The sequence below is a fragment of the Danaus plexippus genome, chromosome 31 (genome assembly GCF_018135715.1).
Source record: "Danaus plexippus chromosome 31, MEX_DaPlex, whole genome shotgun sequence".
NCBI lineage: Eukaryota > Metazoa > Arthropoda > Insecta > Lepidoptera > Nymphalidae > Danaus > Danaus plexippus.
Genome location: NC_083558.1, coordinates 1,531,669 through 1,553,810, shown reverse-complemented (window position 1 = coordinate 1,553,810; position 22,142 = coordinate 1,531,669). Strand labels below are relative to the sequence as shown.

The 22,142-nt window shown below is 36.1% G+C and overlaps 1 protein-coding gene across 1 annotated transcript; it reads left to right on the top strand.

Annotated features, from left to right (window-relative positions):
* Window positions 1–1,116: 1,116 nt before the first annotated feature.
* LOC116778259 (aminopeptidase N) lies at window positions 1,117–21,522 on the top strand. The gene is made up of 28 exons (XM_061525805.1): window positions 1,117–1,200; window positions 3,404–3,486; window positions 3,701–3,757; window positions 5,199–5,345; window positions 5,728–5,809; window positions 6,018–6,139; window positions 7,021–7,193; window positions 7,354–7,460; window positions 8,741–8,848; window positions 9,424–9,496; window positions 9,693–9,880; window positions 10,543–10,622; window positions 10,711–10,823; window positions 11,473–11,630; window positions 12,044–12,137; window positions 13,131–13,237; window positions 13,329–13,460; window positions 13,687–13,790; window positions 14,781–15,009; window positions 15,234–15,316; window positions 17,287–17,384; window positions 17,755–17,893; window positions 18,432–18,621; window positions 18,776–18,902; window positions 19,235–19,392; window positions 19,894–19,980; window positions 20,236–20,344; window positions 20,959–21,522. Exons 2-28 carry the CDS (start codon window positions 3,423–3,425, stop codon window positions 21,088–21,090), a joined length of 3,261 nt encoding a protein of 1,086 aa, XP_061381789.1. The 5' UTR covers window positions 1,117–1,200; window positions 3,404–3,422; the 3' UTR covers window positions 21,091–21,522.
* The last annotated feature ends 620 nt before the right edge of the window (window positions 21,523–22,142 follow it).

Below are 22,142 nucleotides of genomic sequence, written 5' to 3'. Positions count from 1 at the left end.
ATGTTTCACCGAAATTTTAAACATATACTTATATGTAATAATACGCGATGTTAGTAAATCATTTAGGATAAGAAAGAAAATAAATAAAATTATATTTTTAACGGAAGTTCGAAGTGAATTTGCTGAGGAACTTAAAAGTTTGATTTTATGATGTCACGTAACAGACGACAGATGGCGCTTTTGAGGAACGAAATAAAAGTTTGTAATGCATCCTCTACATTTAACAAAGGAACAAAATACATGCAGACGAAGTCGAAGACTATAACTATTATATATATATTTTTCCTTAACAATATATAGTTTAACGAGAATTATACATTTATACAAAATATACAAATATACACTGACCAATTCATAGCTACTGTGTATGTATATATATTCTATAAAAAGAAATTTGCAAATTGGTAACAAAATCTTCATAATTTAGTTATTTACGATAAATAAATAACAGATATGTGTACATGAATACACATAACCTCCTTCTTCGGAGCCGGTTAACGTGTAGAAAGGATATGTTTTATGAAAACCAAGTTGTAAGTGTAACAAAAAAAACTCTCTTAGAAGTTTTATACTACTGCTCCAGTTATCTGAGGGTTGCTCAGAGGAAACTGTGGAATACCCTACCATTTGTTACTAGATTACAAAATTTAATAAAACTATTCTTTATTTTATTTTTTTATATATATTTAATATGATATTAAATTGGAATTGAAATATTCTTATATATTACACATAACGAGAAATATGGAGGATTCTGTTTATCACCGTTTACGAAATATAATTTTATATGTATTTGTCTCACCACATAGTAGTAAATACATATTTAAGTTACATTAAAATTATCATAACATAATTTTACTTAATTCTTATTTATTTATCAATAAAAGAACATAGTTATATATATGATATGTTACAAAAATAATGTTAAGGTCAAATCATTCGATTCTAGAACAAATGGTAGTTACTCGAACCAACCCTGATTATAAGGGTTCAACACTCTCATAGAAACAACCCCTGGTCTGTTCCCATCCCTCTCTAACATATTGAAACCACATCCACCCGTCTCTTTCCATCAGCACAACATAGCATCGATTTTCCCCGGCATTTTCCAACAGACCCTCGCAGTGAACGGTCGTGAATCGGAACATATATAATATATTAAATACAAGTGTTTTTTTCACTTTAACAAACCGGATATATGTAAGTGTTTGTAACATATTATTTATAACATAATATTATTTACGTTAATATTGTATTTAATAGTGCTGTCATTGGTACTGCAACGTGGTGTCATCGCGTTTGTGTACGTTCAGTAATCAGAGATCGTAATTAAAATTAAAAAAATCTTTATATTTGGTAACACTGCTCTTAATATATAATATTGTTTTATTAATTAATTATATATATATATATCACGTTTTATTCAAAGGTACGGATTTTTTTTATTATATATATTCGTAACAATATTACAGAACGCATACGCGTTAGATTTTATATTCTCTTATTCACTTATTTGACGTTTTTTATAATGTTGTTATAATATATTGTCTTTACGGTTAGTTCTGTACAGTTCGTTAGAATATTATTCTATATAATTTGAGATATTTTTTAATTTTTTTTTGCAGAAAATATAGTTTAAATTACGTCTCATGTAAGACATACATTTTAATTTACTTCAATAATTGAATTATATATAAATTTTAAGTTATTAGTATTAAACGTCTATGTTAATTTAATTAATCATATTAAATTATAAAAAAACACACTTATTAGGTTTTTTTTTGAAGAAATATTTCATATAATTGGAAATTTCCGATGTGATTCAGCAAGGGTAGCCCGAGATAACTGACATCCGGTTACTGAAAATTAAATTTTCTAAGGATGCGTTCACATTAAACATGAAAAAGCGTTAAATGTGCCATCTCCATTAAAAAAGCCTTGATTATTTAGCGTATAGGTGGCATTATAAGTATTTCTTGTTTAACATACTGAAGTTAGGACTAATATTTTTAAAACGTCAATATTTTTTTTCTTTAAAAGATATTCAATGTTAAGTTATATATGTAAATATTATGTTTATCATTCTCTTTTATGAAAATTAATCGACAGTTATAATTATTTAATAATCTGTAAATGTGCGATAAAATTAAATTAAAATAGATAATTGGGACGGTTTTAAAGTTTTAAAGTAAGCTAACCTTGGCACGAATTCTGTATAAACTTTTCAAATGCAAGTAAACATTGAAAGGTGTAAACAATGCGTGTGACGTGTGTACTTTAGAGGCGTCAGCGTGTAACGTTTTGAGCTTTTAAGGCAAGGGTTGCTTGAAATTTATACGTTTAAAACCAAAAATTACGGTTAATTTTTATATTATATCGTTTTTTCGTATATATATATCCTATTATACGAAAAACTCTTATTATCTTATATTATATTCTTATCGGGATTTTATAAAATGGATTTTATAAAATGGATGTTTTAAAACGAACTGGCGTCCAAAAGTTTACTTAAAGCTATATCTATGCCCTTTATACATTATATTAAGGGCTTGAATAATAAAATTTCAGCAACTACGTCATTTAAGGAGAAGCTAATATTTATTTTATATAACGCCAATTTAGACTGCAATAAAGTTTCTGAGGAAATTGAAATATATAATTAAAAAAAAAAAGAATATTAAAAAGAAATGGTATTAATATAAATATTAAGGGTATTGTGTATATAACATTTAAGTAATTATTTTTTTTTATATATAATTTTTAATCTAGCAACCCTGATGCATAAAAGGTCTTTGAGGGGAAGGTCTTTATTCGTACTAAAGACTTGCTCTTTTGCCAACTCTTTAAGATGTTTCAGGACGCTGGTTGAGCTTGAGACGAAATTATGCTTTTTTTTTCCACGCAAGGAGTTTAAGAGTTACACTGTGTGTGACATTGTAGCTAAATGAGATGCTTTGAAATTTAATAATTAAATATATATATATATATATTTCGAGAGCATCAAAACTAGGTTTTATTTTTATCTAACCGTCTGATCCTAGTGAATTAGTTCTACTTGAGTTACGTAGTATGAAGTCAGCCTGTCAATATTCTTGCTCTATTTCAAATTAACTACTGCTCTGGACAGAAAATTTATGAAACAAGATCTACTCGTCGTAATTATTGTATACACTTACAAAGCGTGTACATAGCGACTAAATACGTGGAGGTAACTGTTTTTCATTGAAAAACTTGGTATCAACGTGGGTTAATGGTAAACGTCAAACGATTGGTTTGTAGTGTGATGCACGTTACGCTAAACGTTGTTGTAGTCATTAGACTTGGATGACGTCGCGTGGGGGGATGGTGGGGTGGGGGGGGGGGGTTCTAGTAATAAATATTTCCTATGTCAATTTTGTTCCAGTTGTCGGCCATGTCGTGAAATGGATGGTATACAGATGGAACCCATTGGAAAATATAAGACAGACCGCAACGGTTCAGCTAAAGGTAACCACAATTATATACATATATATGCCTACCATGAGTTTGTATCGCAACACGACAACTGATAGTTTTGAGTTCTTCATAACCAAATCTTTGTTTATATTAGCATTAGCAACGACGTAGGTAACGTAAAAAATCGCTCCGTACATAAAAACGAGTGAAAAGTCGCGGGTGTCAGTTAGTTCATATTATGTTACTTAATAGTTGCTTGTTATAGCTGCTGCGTGGCGTAACATGGTGGACCAGGACCTAGACGACGTCGCCTTCCTAGCGGGTGAGTTTTGACATGTAGAAAAAAAAACTTCTACACTGTCTATTGAATAATATAATAAATATTAAAAATACGATACATTCTGTTCACATAAATATTCACGAAAGTCAAATTACTTTGTGAAGAAAAACAATATTTTCGTATGTCAAAAATGACAATGACGTTTCTTGTCAATTGTCAAAGTAGCAATGCTATAATCAATACATACTCGTACATACATATTGTAAAATAAAGTACCCCGCCGCGTCTGTCTGTCTGTCTGTTCGCAATAAACAGAAAAACTACTGCACCCATTATCAAACAGTTATCACCACTCGACAGCGTAATTCTCGAGGAAGGTTTTAGTATATAATTTGTTAAGGTTTTGTACTGATTTGTGTGTACATTAACGATATTTGTTGAAGATGTTGGGAAAAAATGAGCCGTCTGAGAGCTTTGAACGAAACCCTTTGAAATATAACAAAATAATATATGGTGGAATTGTGTATCTTATATAGGTCTACAGAAAAGTCAGCGGTTGCATATGTCTATCTTTTAAGGATAACATACTATATCCATTTTACATCTTTAAAAATTTGGCATTCCTAAAGCGTTTATTTGAAAGCTATTTACACAAATACGGTATTAAGTCTTATCAAAATAAAATACTTCGTTGTCAAGCCTACATCAGTATCTGTAAATTAGTTTTTAAATCATTTAAATCGGGCGTACCATTTTAAAGTTATCATAATATAAGTTAAATAATTCTCAAAATTAAATAGGCTATTTTATATTTTTTGTTAAGAGTCCTTGCGGAGCTGGGGTTGGTAGCTAGTATATGTATATATTTTTTAATCATATATTATTATGAATTAATATTCCACACATGAGACATTAAATGTATATATATATGGATGTGGTATTTTTTTTTTATGCGAGATGGGTAAAAGCTTTCACCAATCAGCCCGAACTCCGGCGTGCTTCATTAAAGAGTTCTTATATCTCGCCCTGAAACAACGCGAACTATGATGAGAAAGGTCTTTTGTATCTTTTATACTCATACAGCCTTCAAACGTTGTTATTGACGAAGATCTTTGACTGTAATAATATTTGTACATAATATTTTATGTAAAACTACATTTCGGAAGGAATTTTTTTATTTAATTTCTATTAAAAATTATTGAATAATGACGAAAGACTATAGTATTCAAGTAAAAATAAATTTGAACTCTGTTTGTAATATAATATTAACCACTCACTAAACGCGTAAACCAAAAAAATATAATAACATTGTTTTGCATGCATGTGTGTCTGTTACGGATAATCTCTGTAACGGTGCTTCCAATGTTGACTGGACTTTGTGTCATATATAGCTCATGTAATAAGGAGTGACTTGGGCTACTTTTTAAAGAAATTAATAAGGAATGTTTTATATAATATTATGAGAAATGTATTGTGATTCTAGACACAGACAAGGCGCGAGAGGCGAGGGAGCTGGGGGATGCTCCGGTGGCCGTGTGTTCTCAGAGGCGAGCTCTCTGTTTAGCGGCCCTCGTCCTGTCCGCTATGTTTGCGACTGCTCTACTGGTCGTCTATGCAACGCCGCAACCAGGTTATTTATATATATAGATATAGGATTTAAAACATTCGTTGTTTTTAAAGAGAGACACATCAGTGTTCACATTACTAATGTCATTTCAGTACGTTCCGTGATGTTTCAGAATGAGACTTCAATTCTCCCCAACGTCCTCGTATTTCTCGAAGGTTCTATATTCGTCAGCGGTCCGCACTCACTGACCTGTCCCGTCGCGCGTCCACACGTCTTATCTATACCGACATCCAAACATAGTTCTATTCTCCTTTAAACAGTCTCTGATTTCGTTTGACTTTTAACAATAACTATGAACACCAGTAAGGTTTTATACTAACTGACGACAGCCACGAGTAATTTCCATGTTTTCTGTATATATATATATGTGTGTGTGTTTTTATAGAATGCCCGTGCGCCGGAGAAGTTGAACTTATCCCTGGGATAGTTCCCACCGGCGTCGAAGAGAACTACACAGCGGCGTCCAAGTGAGTTACAATATTTGTACTTTATGCTTGTATAACACTTAAAGAGCTTTAATAAATAGCATTTCACTTATGATTTTACTATTATGACATCAGATATATTGATTACCTTACCATCAGTGTCCGAAACAGACAGTATCGAGTTTTTAAATTCCATAGCAGATATAGCAACATATAAAATTACTATTATATATATATTCTCCTTCATCAGGGAAAGGATAGCTAGTAACGGAATGGTGTTTCCATGGCGAGGCGCCAGGTTACCAACCTTCCTGATACCAAAGCACTATAACCTGTGGTTACACCCGAATCTAACCACAGGCGAGCTGAGAGGTAAATACGAAACAACATGAAACGAATAAAACGTCTAATTTTGTTGTTTTTGAATTTTCTAAGGAATTCGTAATTTTTAATATTATCAGCTTGATATTTTTTCTGATTATTTTGTGGATTTGAATCTGAAGTATTTTAACCTGAAATGGTTCTTGGATTGATTCATATTTTTCTTTAAATATATATCATTATATGACCATAAAAGTTATGGTGGCCTGGGAGTTAAAGGCCCGCCTCTCACGTGAGGGCGCGGGTTCGAAACCTGGCGAGTACCAATGTGATCTTTTCCGAGTCATATGTACTTTCTAAGAGTATTTAGACACCACCGACGGACGGTGAAGGAAACATCGTGAGGAAACCTGGCCTTATAATCATATTATAAGATTGAAATCGCCAACCCGTCTTGAGCGAGCGCGGTGATTAATGTTCTAACCTTCTCCATGTGAGAGGAGGCCTTTGCTCAACAGTGGGCTCCGATAGGCTGATGATGATGTATAATAAAAAATAACCACAAAATAGATTCCTAAAATGAATTTAAAAATATTTTTATTTACTTTCTCCATTAATGTAATAAAGAAAAAATAAGTCACCCCGTCAACTATAATAAAGTCTGCAAAACCTTTCTTTGTACGATATACTAACACAAGCAAATTTTAAATCAAAAGTCTTTTTACTTCTACAACTACGTATAACTATCAGTAGTTTTTGAGATAACTCAGTACAGACAAACACATCATAACTGACAGCACCTAAGACTACGTACTTGTAGTATTTATAATAAGTAATACAATTTTTTTTTTGTAATTAAACTTGGTCGTTATTCAATCAAAATCGTTGTATAAACTTCGTGAAGTTCACTTCACTTCACTTCACTTCAACAGGTGAAGTATCTATAGACTTCAAAGTGGACAGAGACACGACATTTGTGGTCCTCAATCTTAGAGACATGAACGTCACCGAGCGCGCTCTGTTTAAGGCCGGAGGTTCTTTGGGGCCCAAGGTTGCGAAAAGCCTTGATTACCCACCCGCCGATCAAACCTACATCGAGTTTAAGGTAATTTTCGGTAATCTTTTAGACGTAATCACTTAAAAGATTTTGTTAATTTATCAATGATATTTGCTAGGAGAATCATAGTGATTTATTTCTACATAACTATTAACAGAACAGCTCATTTTCTTAATGTTAATTTTTAATATACACACGATTGTTCCAGGAGAAGTTAAGGCGCAAATACAACTACACGCTCAGTCTGCGTTTCATAACTAAACTGGACAGGAGCGATCGTCAGAGAGGTTTTTTCATAGCTGGTACACACAGACAGTAAGTATTATATAATATAATTTAAATTAACATCAGTATAGTTTAGATCCGTTGTATAAATCTAATAATATTCAAGTAAACAGACGAATAGTCTCGTAACCTTATAGAAAGTTTTTCACGTAAAAACAAAAATAAGATCAATAGTTTTTCATTCATAGAACAGCAGATATTCATGAAATAGCTAACTGCTGACTGTTAGTTACACGAGAAAAACTCGTTATAAGGTTATTAGGGCATAACAGCAAACTGCGCCGTCTTCAGCTTCTAATATTATATATATATATATATATATATAACAAGATGGCGTCGGCATGTTGTAAACATGGACCTAACCTAACCTAAAACAAGAAAATTTCCCGCGGAAATTTACAATATGAGCTGCTAATGTTATAATTGTTTACAATGACGATAGTTTACAATCAGACAGACATACACAAACCGCGTGCGACATGTGCGGGCTCGTTTCATTGAGAGCTCAATCTGCGATACATCCGAAGAATTCCCATTTAAACCTAAGATTTGTAAATGAATTAAGGTGGCAACCGGAGGTTCCATAAAACCACGAAACTTACTTATATGTATATTATAATAAGAATTACATATTAAAACTCATAACCTATACCTTAGACTATGATCGCCCCGATGTTAGGACAGCAATGCCATTCCGTAGCTTGTGTGGTATCAGGAATCTTCTGGTTCACGCGGCTTAGTGTTCCGCGGAGTCAGCGGCGTCACTCGTTATATATTTTATCCATACAACGATATTTCCCCGGCGATGCTCATTTATTTTATAATATGTAGCGCGTACGTTACAACCGTTAAAAATAGGTTAGGTTAATGGAATTTAAATGAAACTAGTATTTTTCGGATGAACGTGATCACGGTTGCTGAAAAGTAACCGAAACGTCGAGGGTATGTAGTTTTTTACAAAAATAAATCACGCGTAGTTCATCCGAAAAGTACTAGTTTCATTTAAATTAATAAAACTCGCGAAAATCTTAGATCTCATTAGGTTAATGTAAGTAAATAATAAGAATTCCTCATTCTTATATAATTAAAACCAGCGTCTCCAAGCTGACAGTTGTAACACCCAGCATATTGAATCCGTGTGGCAAAAACCTGGAAATACTGTCCTATTTTCAACATTCACCAATCATGTCCACGGTCCGAGCACCACAGATACATACATATATATGTGTTCAACATTTTTATTATAATATATAAATAGCAGCCATAACCTGTCCTCATTTTACGAGGTCCTAACAGTGTGATGTTTCCAGGCGTTGCGCTATATCCAGGTTTTGGCTGACCCACGCTCGCTCGGCCTTCCCCTGTCTAGACGAACCGCATCTGAGGGCCACCTTCAAACTAACCATAGTCAGAGATCGGTGAGACAACCTCTAGATGATATACTTTTGACAATTGATAATACTTTCGTTTATTTCAGTAATATCCTACAAAACGGCTGATTCTGCCATAAATTTATAATGTTTCAGTGTAATTAATTATAATCTGTCATAAAAAAACATCTAAACATTTAAACGAAACTAATATTTTTCGGATAAACTACGCGTGATTTTTATTATTTAAAAAACTACATAATCCCGAAGTTTCGGTTACTTTTCAGCAGCCGTGATCACGGATTGTGAATTGTGAAACGAAAATGTAGTTTTTTAAAAATAATAAAAATCCGAAAAATATTAGTTTCTTTAAATGAATAAAACTCGCGAAAGTCTCAGATCTCATCTAAGTATGCTATGATTAGTACGGCTCAGACGCTGTCACTCGTAACATAGGACACGATAGCGCGGTTGGGAAAGGAATTGAAAATATCACAACAAATGACAAGTTCAAATCCTGGCTTAATATTTTTTTATATATATGTGATCTGAAGATAATTTTTTCGACGTAAGCGTTTAGAGTTCAAAGCTACGGTTACCAAAAATACGTTCTTTAATTCTAGGTTCCACGTGTCACTGACTAACATGCCGATAGTCGCAACCGAGGAGGCTGGTTTTTATTTAGGACACAGACTGGTAAGGGATATATAATTTAAGTAAGTAATTAAGAGAATATATGAATTTTTGATATATATGTATATATTTAAAATTAATTTTGTATTTCAATCAATAATCCACTAAATCGATAGACCAATATCAAACTACCCTCACGTTTTTTTTTTATTTTTTCACTCGCTTAACTTCGTAACTAACTGACACTCTCTATGCTCAGCTACAAGACGAGTTCGCGTTGTCGCCTCCGATGTCCCCTCACATGATGTCGCTGGCTGTGTGCCGTCTCCAGCGGCGCGGCGCGGTGCCACTCCCGGTGCCGACCGCGGACACCACGGAAGCACCACCGGAGGCAGCCCCCGAGATAAGTCTGTACAGCGACCAGCAGGTCATACTGGACGAGTCAGGGTGAGTGGACATCACATCCCCATAGATGCAAACAAGCCTACATACCCTACCCATAAAACGACTGAGCCTATATTGTTTACTTTTAGTCATACGTTACGGAATACGAATGTTTACAGACATTTAAAATGTATTTGATTCGCGATTTGTTGAAAGTGCCATCTATCAATGTAAAAACGATTTTTTTTATAGTATAATAATATGCTGAGCGGATTTTAATGTAACTTCCCATTGATTTAGTTTGGACATCAGAATAACGTATATGTCATTATTAAAAAAACTTATCTATAAATTTACTAAGGAATTTGAAGGTTGTATTTTATGTTGTCACGTAACAGGCGACAGATGGCGCTTTGAGGAACGAAATAAACTTTTAAAATACATGTTTATTTATCTGACAAACTGAATACAAGACACGTGCGGACAAAGTTATATCGACTAATACAACTCTTGTATATATATATATATATATATATATATATATTTTCCTAAACAGTATAAGGTTTAGCAGAATATACTTGTACTGTGTGTCAGCTGATAGGTTTAGGAGGTTTAGTGGGATATTATACAAATATACACGCGACAATACAGATCTACCTCTCGTGTATATATACATATATGTGTGTGTTTGTAATTCCGTCCGTAACAATACATTTCTGTTTCAGACCGCTACTGGAGTGGGTGCAAAAAACGATTCAGTTGTTCGCTTACGAACTGAACACGTCCTACCCGCTACCTAAATTCGGTAAAAAAATTATACAATATTGAAATTTCGTCGAATTGTGGATATATAAAGAATTTTTGTTTAATATTTTTTGGATATTTTTTTTAAGACATTGTGGTAGTTGACGGTGGTGGTTCGTACTCCGAGGGCTGGGGTCTCATTACGCTGTCACCCTCGCTTCTCACTGACACCAAGGTCATCGCTAGACTGCTGGCGCAACAGGTGACGCACGCACACGCACACACACACACACACACACACGCACACACACACACGCACACACACGCGAATGTTGTGACATAGAAAACACTTACTGATCCCATTTTCATGAGATTGTCATGGTAGGGGAGCACAATGCTAAATACTCGAGCGTTATAGAGACCTAATGGGTAGCGAAACTTAGATGATAAGAAGAAAAAAAATGTTATATATATATATAACATTTCCTTCAAAATAAAAAAAAAATGAACTACGCTCGAGACGACGTTTTTTTCTACAACTTTGCCGCCCTCCCCTTCCTTTACGTCACTCCCAAATTGTCAGATTAGTGGAATATTCACTTTTTGGGATGCAATGAACTCGCCCTACCTTTATCTGACGGGCAAAGAATTTCTGAAGGTCAATTTCATTTTTACTACCCTGATCCTGTTTCCTTCACGGGCGGCCTTAAATATGGGGCTGATGTCTGGTGGAGGTCCTTCACCGGGTACGAGATCCCCCTGTATATTAATCTGCCGCGCTTCAAGAAATCTCGAAATCCCCGCTTGGGCTCCCCTACTATATGAAATAGGCACTAATCCATTTTTTAAGTTGTTAGTGTCCGTCAATTTTATATGTATATAAAAGTAATATCAATGTCCTCTCACGTCAGTGGTTCGGGGGCCTCGTGTCCCCTCGCTGGTGGAGTTCCCAGTGGTTGTTGGAGGCCCTAACTTCAGTGCTGGGTGAGAAGGCCCCCGCTTTAGGGGGACTCCCCGCCGAGAGGCAACAGGACGCGTTGTTGTTAGATCATGTGTTGCCAGCTCTGAGGTTAGTTATTTACAACATCTATATATAGCTAATATTATCTTTTGTAATTAAAATAAAATTAATTGTGAGTTTCTTATTTAATTAATTTTCCAAAAAAATACTTAGAACAATCTCGAAATGTTACTAAATATGAAAAAATATTTTTTTTTTCAAAAAGATTCTCATTATAATTTCGACACGAATTTTTTTTTTTAATTTTAATCATTAACTGATTCTTTATACTCGTATAAAATATTCTTTGATTTTTACTAAATAAATTTTGAATAAAAAAGTATGATTCTCTCTCTCTCACACAAACTAATGAATTCTGTACAAGATTGAATTATTTTTAAAGACATTTTTTTATCGTTAACTTTAAAAACGACATACACATACACATATATATGTATATATATATATATTTTCATATGCAGACTAGATTCCAGTAACTCGGTGCGTGCTGTCGCCTCACCGAGACTTGAAAAATCAGACATAGAGTCTGCTACCGACGAGTTATCGTTACATAAGGTGAGTATACACACAAGTAAGAAGAATAAGAATACTATTATGTATTCTCAGCTTACTTTACTAATAATTTAATCAATCAATCAATATCAATACATATTATAAAACGAAGTCCCTCGCCGCGTCTGTCTGTCTGTGTGTTCGCGATAAACGGAAAAACTACTGCACCGATCATCAAACAGTTATCACCAGTCGATAGCGTGATTCTCGAGGAAGGTTTTAGTATATAATTTGTTAAGTTTTATATTTACTTGTGTGTACATTAACGATATTTGTTGAAGATGTCGGGAAAACATGACCCGTCTGAGAGCTTTGAACGAAAACGCTGCCGAAACCCTTTGAAATATAACAAAATAATATATGGTGGAATTGTGTATCTTATATAGGTCTACAGAAAAGTCAGCGGTTGCATATGTCTATCTTTTAAGGATAACATACTATATCCATTTTACATCTTTAAAAAATGGCATTACAAAAGCGTTTATTGGAAAGCTATTTACATAAATACGGTACTAAGTCTTATCAAAATAAATTACCTCGTTTTCAAGCCTACATCAGTATCTGTAAATTAGTTTTTAAATCATTTAAATCGAGCGTACCGTTTGAAAGTTATCATAATATAAGTTTAATATTTCTCAAAATTAAATAGGCTACTTTAGTTTTTTTGCAAAGAGCCCGTGCGAAGTAGGGCTGGTCCCTAGTATAAACATATATATATAGAATTCTAACAAAATCATTAAGGAATATAGCTGTCTTATAAAGCCACTATTTCTAAATAACAAATGAAACCTTAACTAGAACAAACTAATTATTAAAACAAAACACCTTTAATAACTTAAATTCAATTTACAAACAAACAAGTCGCGTCGACAAATAATTTCCCGCGTAAAAGTGATCCAACCAAACGTCATCGCTGTGACGTCGCTTCGGGTGCGTTCGGGAATTTAAAGGATCGGTTCAAATTGAATGTGTGTACTAAATATATAATGTTTCCAGGGGGCGGCTATAGTTAGTATGGCGATAGAGGCGGCCGGTGTGGACGTGGGTCGAGCCGCTCTAGCCAGATTACTGAAAGATCATCGCACAGCCAGCGCTGATGCCAAGTAAATAAAACTGAAGAAAATTTAAATTTAATATTTATGACTGTTGGGTTCTGTGAGAGAATTTTTAACTATATATATATTCCACGAACAGAGACCTTTGGAGGGCGCTGCAACACTCGTCTACCGCTCCGCCCCACGCGTGGGACGGTTGGTGTGAAAGGCCAGGATATCCGCTACTATGTGCCACACAAGTGGACGCGGATATAGTGTTGCGACAGGAGAGGTACCTCACTAACAATAACACACGCGCAGTAACTTTTTTGACATAAAAAAAAATATAATAAAAAAAAAAATGGTTGACACGAGCTGGCTTCCAAACCAAGACCTTTGAAATTTCCAACTGAGCTATGGTGACCTATCGTATGATGGAACTTATTAAACTTTATACTGTTCGTGGGTAGTTATGCGAACTAATGGTAAGTGTATCGTCTATCGAGTTATTATTGCAGGTTCATAATGTCAGCGCCGCCGCCTGAGCCACAACCGGTTATGCTGAATGACCTGCTAACACGCGACCTGAGGTCGGAACTTGAAGAGCTGTTCTATGAACCTGGTGAGATGTGATGTTTTTGGTATATATATATATATATATATATACTTGCAATAATTGCACACTTTATAATTAAACTAATTTATATACTGAGTGCCGTTGGTTGGTAAAGTATGTAAATAAGATGGCGCGTAACAGTCGTATGTGTGTATACTGTCAGAACGACTCCGTTCCTGACAGAAATGTTTTCGTTTTGAAACAAACAAAAAAAACTCAATATACTTTCTCAGTAATAAAATAGAATTAAAATAAAACTAGTATTATTCGGATTTACTACGCGGATTTTATTATTTAAAAACTACATAATCCCGACGTTTCGGTTACTGCCACCTCGTCTGTCCGTGATCACGGTTGCTGCAAAGTAACCGAAACGTCGGGATTATGTAGTTTTTAAATAATAAAATCCGCGTAGTAAATCCGAATAATACTAGTTTTATTTAAATGAATACTCGCGAAAATCTTAGATCTCAAAGTAGAATTAATTTATTAATTGCATTTTATTCGTGTGAGCTTATTTTTTTTTATTTATGATAATTTATATTAAAAAATTGGTAGTTTTAAGTAATTTTTGACGTCCGTCAATCTGCTTGTCTGCTACCAGGCTGTATACCGTGAACCTTGACAGATAGTGACATTTTCACAGACGGATAATATAGACGATTTAAAAATGGACGCTTAAAATGAGAATGAAAGTAATATTTAAGGAGTTTTTCATATGATTAACGTAATTTTTGTGGTTGTTGTTATTGTAATGGCATTACCACTTGGTTATATACGTTTATATAACAAAGTGGTAATGCCATAGATATAGATACCACTGACGGACGGTGAAGGAAAACATCGTGAGGTAACCTGGACTTATAATTTCAAAAATTTAAGATTGAAATCGCCAATCCGCCTTGAGCGAGCGTGGTGATAAATGCTCTAACTTTCTCCATGTGAGGGGAGGCCAGCAGTGGGCTCCGTTAGGCTGATGATGATGATACATTCCAGAAAATTACACGGAGATAATCGAGGAGGACATAAATAGCACATCTACCACACCAGCGCCAACCACGACCACCACGGAGAAACCCACAACCAAACCCACGAAACTACCACCAGCACCCAAATGGGTGATACCAGTCACCTTCACCGTGGGACCCCTCATAGAGGAGGAGGAGATGGAGAATATAACGAAGCTATGGAAGAACTCCACGGAGAACATCCAGAATGGCACCTGGTGAGAATTCTTTACTTAGAAAATAATATGTGCTCTACACTTCTCACTATTTAAGTCCTCGACTTTGCACATTTTTTTTTTAACATTTATAAAGTATACTAAATCGCTCTGTATTATACCGGCTATATCCCAGAGTAAGTTCCATCAAAATCAATGCAGCTGTTACAGAGTTAAGTGGGAAAAAACAGGCACAAAAAATCCAAATATTCTGCTTTTCATTATAGGTACGACATCTTAAACGACACAAAGCGCTCGTCAAAATGGTCCGAGAATGTAACTTATCTGCTATGGATGAATGACACTGAGAGTGAGTAAATAAGTTTTATATGTAAAAAATAATCATATTTTATATATTCTTTATATAAAATTAACATCACACACACATATAATACATCGATCCGTGAAGACTCCTCAATGTGCGTGTCGTCACTGAATGTTAAACATCACACACACTACTACGACTCACACACACATATAACACATCAATCCGTGAAGACTCCTCAATGTGCGTGTCGTCACTGAATGTTAAACATCACACACACTACCACGACTCACACGCACATATAATACATCGATCCGTGAAGACTCCTCAATGTGCGTGTCGTCACTGAATGTTAAACATCACACACACTACTACGACTCACACACACATATAACACATCAATCCGTGAACACTCCTCAATGTGTGTGTCGTCACTGAATGTTAAACATCACACACACTACCACGACTCACACACACATATAATACATCAATCCGTGAACACTCCTCAATGTGTGTGTCGTCACTGAATGTTAAACATCACACACACTACCACGACTCACACACACATATAATACAACAATCCGTGAACACTCCTCAATGTGTGTGTCGTCACTGAATGTTAAACATCACACACACTACCAGGACTCACACACACATATAATACATCGATCCGTGAACACTCCTCAATGTGTGTGTCGTCACTGAATGTTAAACATCACACACACTACCAGGACTCACACACACATATAATACATCGATCCGTGAACACTCCTCAATGTGTGTGTCGACACTGAATGTTAAACATCACACACACTACCACGACTCACACACACATATAATACATCGATCCGTGAAGACTCCTCAATGTGCGTGTCGTCACTGAATGTTAAACATCACACACACTACTACGACTCACACACACATATAACACATCAATCCGTGAACACTCCTCAATGTGTGTGTCGTCACTGAATGTTAAACATCACACACACTACCAGGACTCACACACACATATAATACATCGATCCGTGAACACTCCTCAATGTGTGCGTCGTCACTGAATGTTAAACATCACACACACTACCACGACTCACACACACATATAATACATCGATCCGTGAACACTCCTCAATGTGTGTGTCGTCACTGAATGTTAAACATCACACACACTACCACGACTCACACACACATATAATACATCGATCCGTGAACACTCCTCAATGTGTGCGTCGTCACTGAATGTTAAACATCACACACACTACCACGACTCACACACACACATAATACATCGATCCGTGAACACTCCTCAGTGTGTGTGTCGTCACTGAATGTTAAACATCACACACACTACCACGACTCACACACACACATAATACATCGATCCGTGAACACTCCTCAGTGTGTGTGTCGTCACTGAATGTTAAACATCCCACACCCTACCACGACTCACACACACATATAACACATCAATCCGTGAACACTCCTCAGTGTGTGTGTCGTCACTGAATGTTAAACATCACACACACTACCACGACTCACACACACACATAATACATCGATCCGTGAACACTCCTCAGTGTGTGTGTCGTCACTGAATGTTAAACATCCCACACCCTACCACAACTCACACACACATATAATACATCGATCCGTGAACACTCCTCAATGTGTGTGTCGTCACTGAATGTTAAACATCCCACACCCTACCACAACTCACACACACACATAATACATCGATCCGTGAACACTCCTCAGTGTGTGTGTCGTCACTGAATGTTAAACATCCCACACCCTACCACAACTCACACACACATATAATACATCGATCCGTGAACACTCCTCAATGTGTGTGTCGTCACTGAATGTTAAACATCCCACACCCTACCACAACTCACACACACACATAATACATCGATCCGTGAACACTCCTCAGTGTGTGTGTCGTCACTGAATGTTAAACATCCCACACACTACCACGTATAGTATATATAATAACATTATCCCTCCCCTAACAGTGGTGATACCGGATTTGGGTAAACACAAGTGGGTGAGGTACAACGTCGGTGCTCGCGGCCTCTACCGCGTCGCGCCACAAGACAGACATCTGAACGAGGTATGATAATAAAACATTAAAATATGTCTTCGTAAGACATAAAAACATATTCCATGTAAAGAGTTGAATTATTCCTCAATACATTGATTAATTACATGAAGGATCTAATAATTATTTAATCTGTGGCATATTAATTTAATTTATTTTTATAATAAATCAATATTTATTTATGCTCTTACTTTCGAATTTAATACATGAATTTGTTTATAAGTATGTTATGAATTTTTAATTTTATCAATACTCAAACATTAAAAGCCTATTATATAGATAATTATTTAAATTACGTAAATATTTTCAGATTTTTGCGTTTAAATTTAATATTAAAGCTATATATATAATTCTTTAGATTTAATTTGTCCTTACTCTATAGACGGCTGAGGCGGCAGCTAGACGAGCGTCAGATTTGTACTCCAGCGGAGCGCCGGCCGAGAGAGCGCTCTTATTAGACGACGCGTTCGTGTTAAGCAGAGCGAGGCGGTTACCAGCTAGCGTAGCGATCGCGGCCGCCGGTGAGACCCACTTATGGCTTATACAATAAAATTAATATAAATATTGTATAGAAAAGTTTTAATACAGGTTAATGTGACGCTGAAAACTACTGAAATTTTTACCAAACTTCACATTGATATATCTCATATTTGTATATAATGTGTCCTTCAGTCCGTGTAGTTCCCGGGAACACTTCATGACAGTTGTATAGTGTGAAGTAACGCGACACTGACGATAGATGGCGCTGACTGTATACTGACACACATACGTCACTCTCTGGACACTATTTAGGCGGACACGCGAACAAAATCGAGTGCATAAGCTCATGACTACAGATGGTTACCTTCCTCACATTAGTCTAATAAATATAAATTAAACTACTCAGTCGTCGAGTATCTTAGTTTAAAAATAATACATGTATACCAAACAATGTATTTATAGCTTCCTCAGTAAGTATTCTTCGGCTAAAGTGGACCAAAATTATCTATCTATCAAAAAGAAATTCGATGTTTTTTTTCCGACACATAATTTTGCTAAACACGTCCCATTCCCCGCCAGCCCACCTGTCCACGGAGCGCCATTGGGCCGTGTGGCGTGTGGTGGTGTCCCACCTGTCGTGGTGGCGGGAACTGCTGAGGGTGTCTTCATCAGCACCGCATCTGCTAAGCCTCCTCAGCACCCTACCACCCACACTCCCACTTTACACCTCTCAGGATATAGCAGACGCCGCCGTCAGCGAAGATCAGCTGTGAGTTTCGATTGCCGTGTATTTGATCATTCGTCTTATCCCTCTCATGCATGTTAATGGTGTTTGAAGGGAAAGTAACAAAACAAAATTTTTCAAGATTAGGAAGTTTTCAACTTGTTACCAACGATTTACCGAGTTTCTGCTGTGTCTGAAGGTGGTTGAGTGGCGCCCTCCTGACGGCCGGCGTGGAGTGGGGCAACGAGAACGTGACGCAACAGGCTCTGACGCTGTTCGACGGCTGGACAAACGACAACGAGACCATACCCGAGATATACCAGGAGGTGAATATGCTAGTCAAAATGATTTCCAATAAATTTTGCTAGCGAAATCGTTTGGGAACATCAAAATCGGTCAGTTTACACGAGAGCTTCAGACCCAAAAGATGTTGTGGGTGTTGCGAGTAAGGCGGTGTAGGCGTGACCGAAGCTTCGAAGGCACTTAGAACAGATATAGAGATGTGAAATTTCAAGTCACAGTGAGAGTTTTTGAATAGAGACAGTTTGATCTCATGGAAGAAAAATCTTTATCAATTACTGAAATTTCATAATTTGTCAGTGGAATACCTATAATTTAAATAGTATTAGCATTATCTATGAGTATTTGTCTGTCGCAGGCAGCATTCATAGCTGGTGTCCGCGCGCACGGGGCCCCGGCCTGGTCGGCCTGCTGGCGAGCCCTGATCGCCTCGGCCTCCGCCCCCCGGCCTCTGTACTCGCACAGGGCTCTGCTAGCGGCCCTCAGCGCCCCCGATGACGACTGGCTTGTGTATCGGTGAGTTGTATGAGGAATATTCAATTAAATTATAAAAAATATTATATACTTACCTAAAAGCGAAATTTTGTTATTTTCTTACCTAAATATATTTTTAACCAGGACCTAGTTTACACACTGGTATGATATACGGGTATTTTAAGTAAGATTTTCATGATTTAAAAAAGTTTTTATTATTCTATATAATACAGAAGGTTTTTTCACTGTTGAGTTACAAATTACGATATGTACTTAAACTATGGACGTAGGACGTTAATGGAGACCGGCTTCGTCAGTAGATTATATATAATGAAAAATTTGCGGGAAACTAATAAAGAGGTTTTAATGAAAAATGCAAAAGTGGAGCTGATATTACAATAACACATAGTATATAATGTGTCCTTCAGTCCGCGTAGCCCCGGGAACGCTTCATGACAGTTGTATTGTGTGAAGTAACGCGACATGCGATAGATGGCGCTGACGGTTGGTGTACACATTATATATTATTTTAAATTTATTAAGATTCGCGTACACGGTGCTGTCAAGCGAGGCTCAGAAAGGTCGAGATTGGGATATGTGGGTGACCGCACTTTATGAGGGCCTTTGCAGGTTAGTAACTTATATATATATATATATATATATATATATATATATATATATACAACTATCTAAATATATTAAAGTATTATATACGTATTCTCTATAACATTTACGACCCATAAACTTACATAACTGATTATATTTTATTCACAAACAAACTTATAAAAGATTATAATATAACATTTAAAGGTAAAAGATAAGAAAAATTAATAGAATAGTGAGAAAATATTATGAGTAGCTGCAGTGTATGTGTCCCGTGTGTAGATGGCGCGGTCCGTCCGTGGTGTGGCGCGCGCTAGTCGCGGGCGCGCTGCCGCCGCGGGCGCTCGCCGCCGCCGCGCGCTGCATGCATCAACCCACGGACTATTATAGGGTGAATATATATATATATATATATACAATTAAAGTTTTCGTCTCTAGGACAGAGTAGTGTAAGTAAAAACTTCCACCAAACGAAGCGCTCGTCGAAACTCTTTTCCTTACTCTGTGTAATGATTGCTTGAAACATTGTTCTGATTAAATTTATTCGATTAGGACATGTGTTTAGGCGCATTTTCATTGGTCGATAAGTCGGTAGTTAGCCCGATTGCGGGGAGTACCCGCATGCGAGCTAACAACCAATGAAATCCACTGGTCGATAACTCGGTCGATTAAACGTGTGCGGGTGATATCCGCATTCCGGAATAACGGAATTCGCATGCGTTATAGAAATCACCCGCACCCCGTATGCGGGCTCTGACGACCAGTGAAAACGATAAACTCTTTGCGGGCCCTATGGCATGCGTTACAGAAATCTCCCGCACCCCGAATGCGGGCCTTATCGACCAATGAAAATGCGCCCTTTGTGTGACGAGAGCGTCACGGTAAGTGTGATCGAGCGAGATTTACATTAGAGAGAGATGGATGCAGATGCACATGTCCCTTCTCTCTCACACGTAATTTATTTCATTCCGTATATATAAGATTTGTCTATAATATTTATTTCAGTTCAAGGAACTATTCGGCGATCAGAAAGGCGCGGCGTCGGCCTTGGACATCATAGCCTTGAACACAGCGTGGGTCGCGAAGGCCGACGCTGATTTGGTCGCGTATTTCAACTCGATAAAACAAAACGAATGATCGATTGTTAAGATACGGCCGCTGAAATCGATTTTGTACTCCCTGCTGCGAGGCCTCCTGGTGTTGCAGATAGCTCTGATATTGCTGAGGAGTGAATATAACCACGCTTTGGGACATTTCATACTATTGTACACCTGTTTCCTGATATTCGGCGACCACATCTACTCGGACTGATACAATGATTGTCTCTTAGATGAACTTTGAGGAGATCTGCGTATATTTGAGTGTATTTTTTTGCGATATTTTTAATGTTCTCAGCGTATAATTTCTGTATACTCCTTGCATATCTAGTTTCGAGTAGAAATTGTATAATCTGTTTGGAGAAAACGTCTGTAACCTGAATTTGAATTGGCACAGATAATTAAGTAGCAAATTTGTGTTATTGGCTTCATTTGAAGGGGAAATTTTATTTAAATATAACGTAGATGTCTACGTTTGTGTTTGTTAAGTACCTAAAATTTTTGTTAAAATATTACTTAGCCAAAATATATCTTTATACTTACTGACATAGTGAAAATCTAATATTGTATGTCTTAAAAAAAATTTAGAATTCGCAAATTTTTTTATCTAAACATTGCTACACATATATATTTATGATTTTTTTTTATTTGACACAAAGGCCATTTGTAGCGGTACCTTAACAATCGAAGTCAGACTGTCGCGTAGGTCTTAAAAAACTACCAAAATCTACTAGTTTAGTAGATTCTATTAATAATTTTTGTAACCTCCATAACATAGCACTCGTTATAAAACATGAACTATCACAGTTATTCACGCACTCGTATAATTAAGGACATATCAGTTAGTTGTCATCAGTAACGTCCCGCATTTACTTATTTAATATTATTTGTAGATATTCATTAATTTATTTTTATTTAACTTGGTCACTATAAAGATAATCACAAAAGTTAGGTTCGCAGTTAAATCTGAGGCGAAGCGAAATATCTAACGTAAATCTTGTTTCTCTAGCAATTTTTTTTTTTTTTATGTATAGAAATGTCACTGTCATTGGATCATCCAAAAACGTGGAGTTCGACCAATTTATGAAAAAT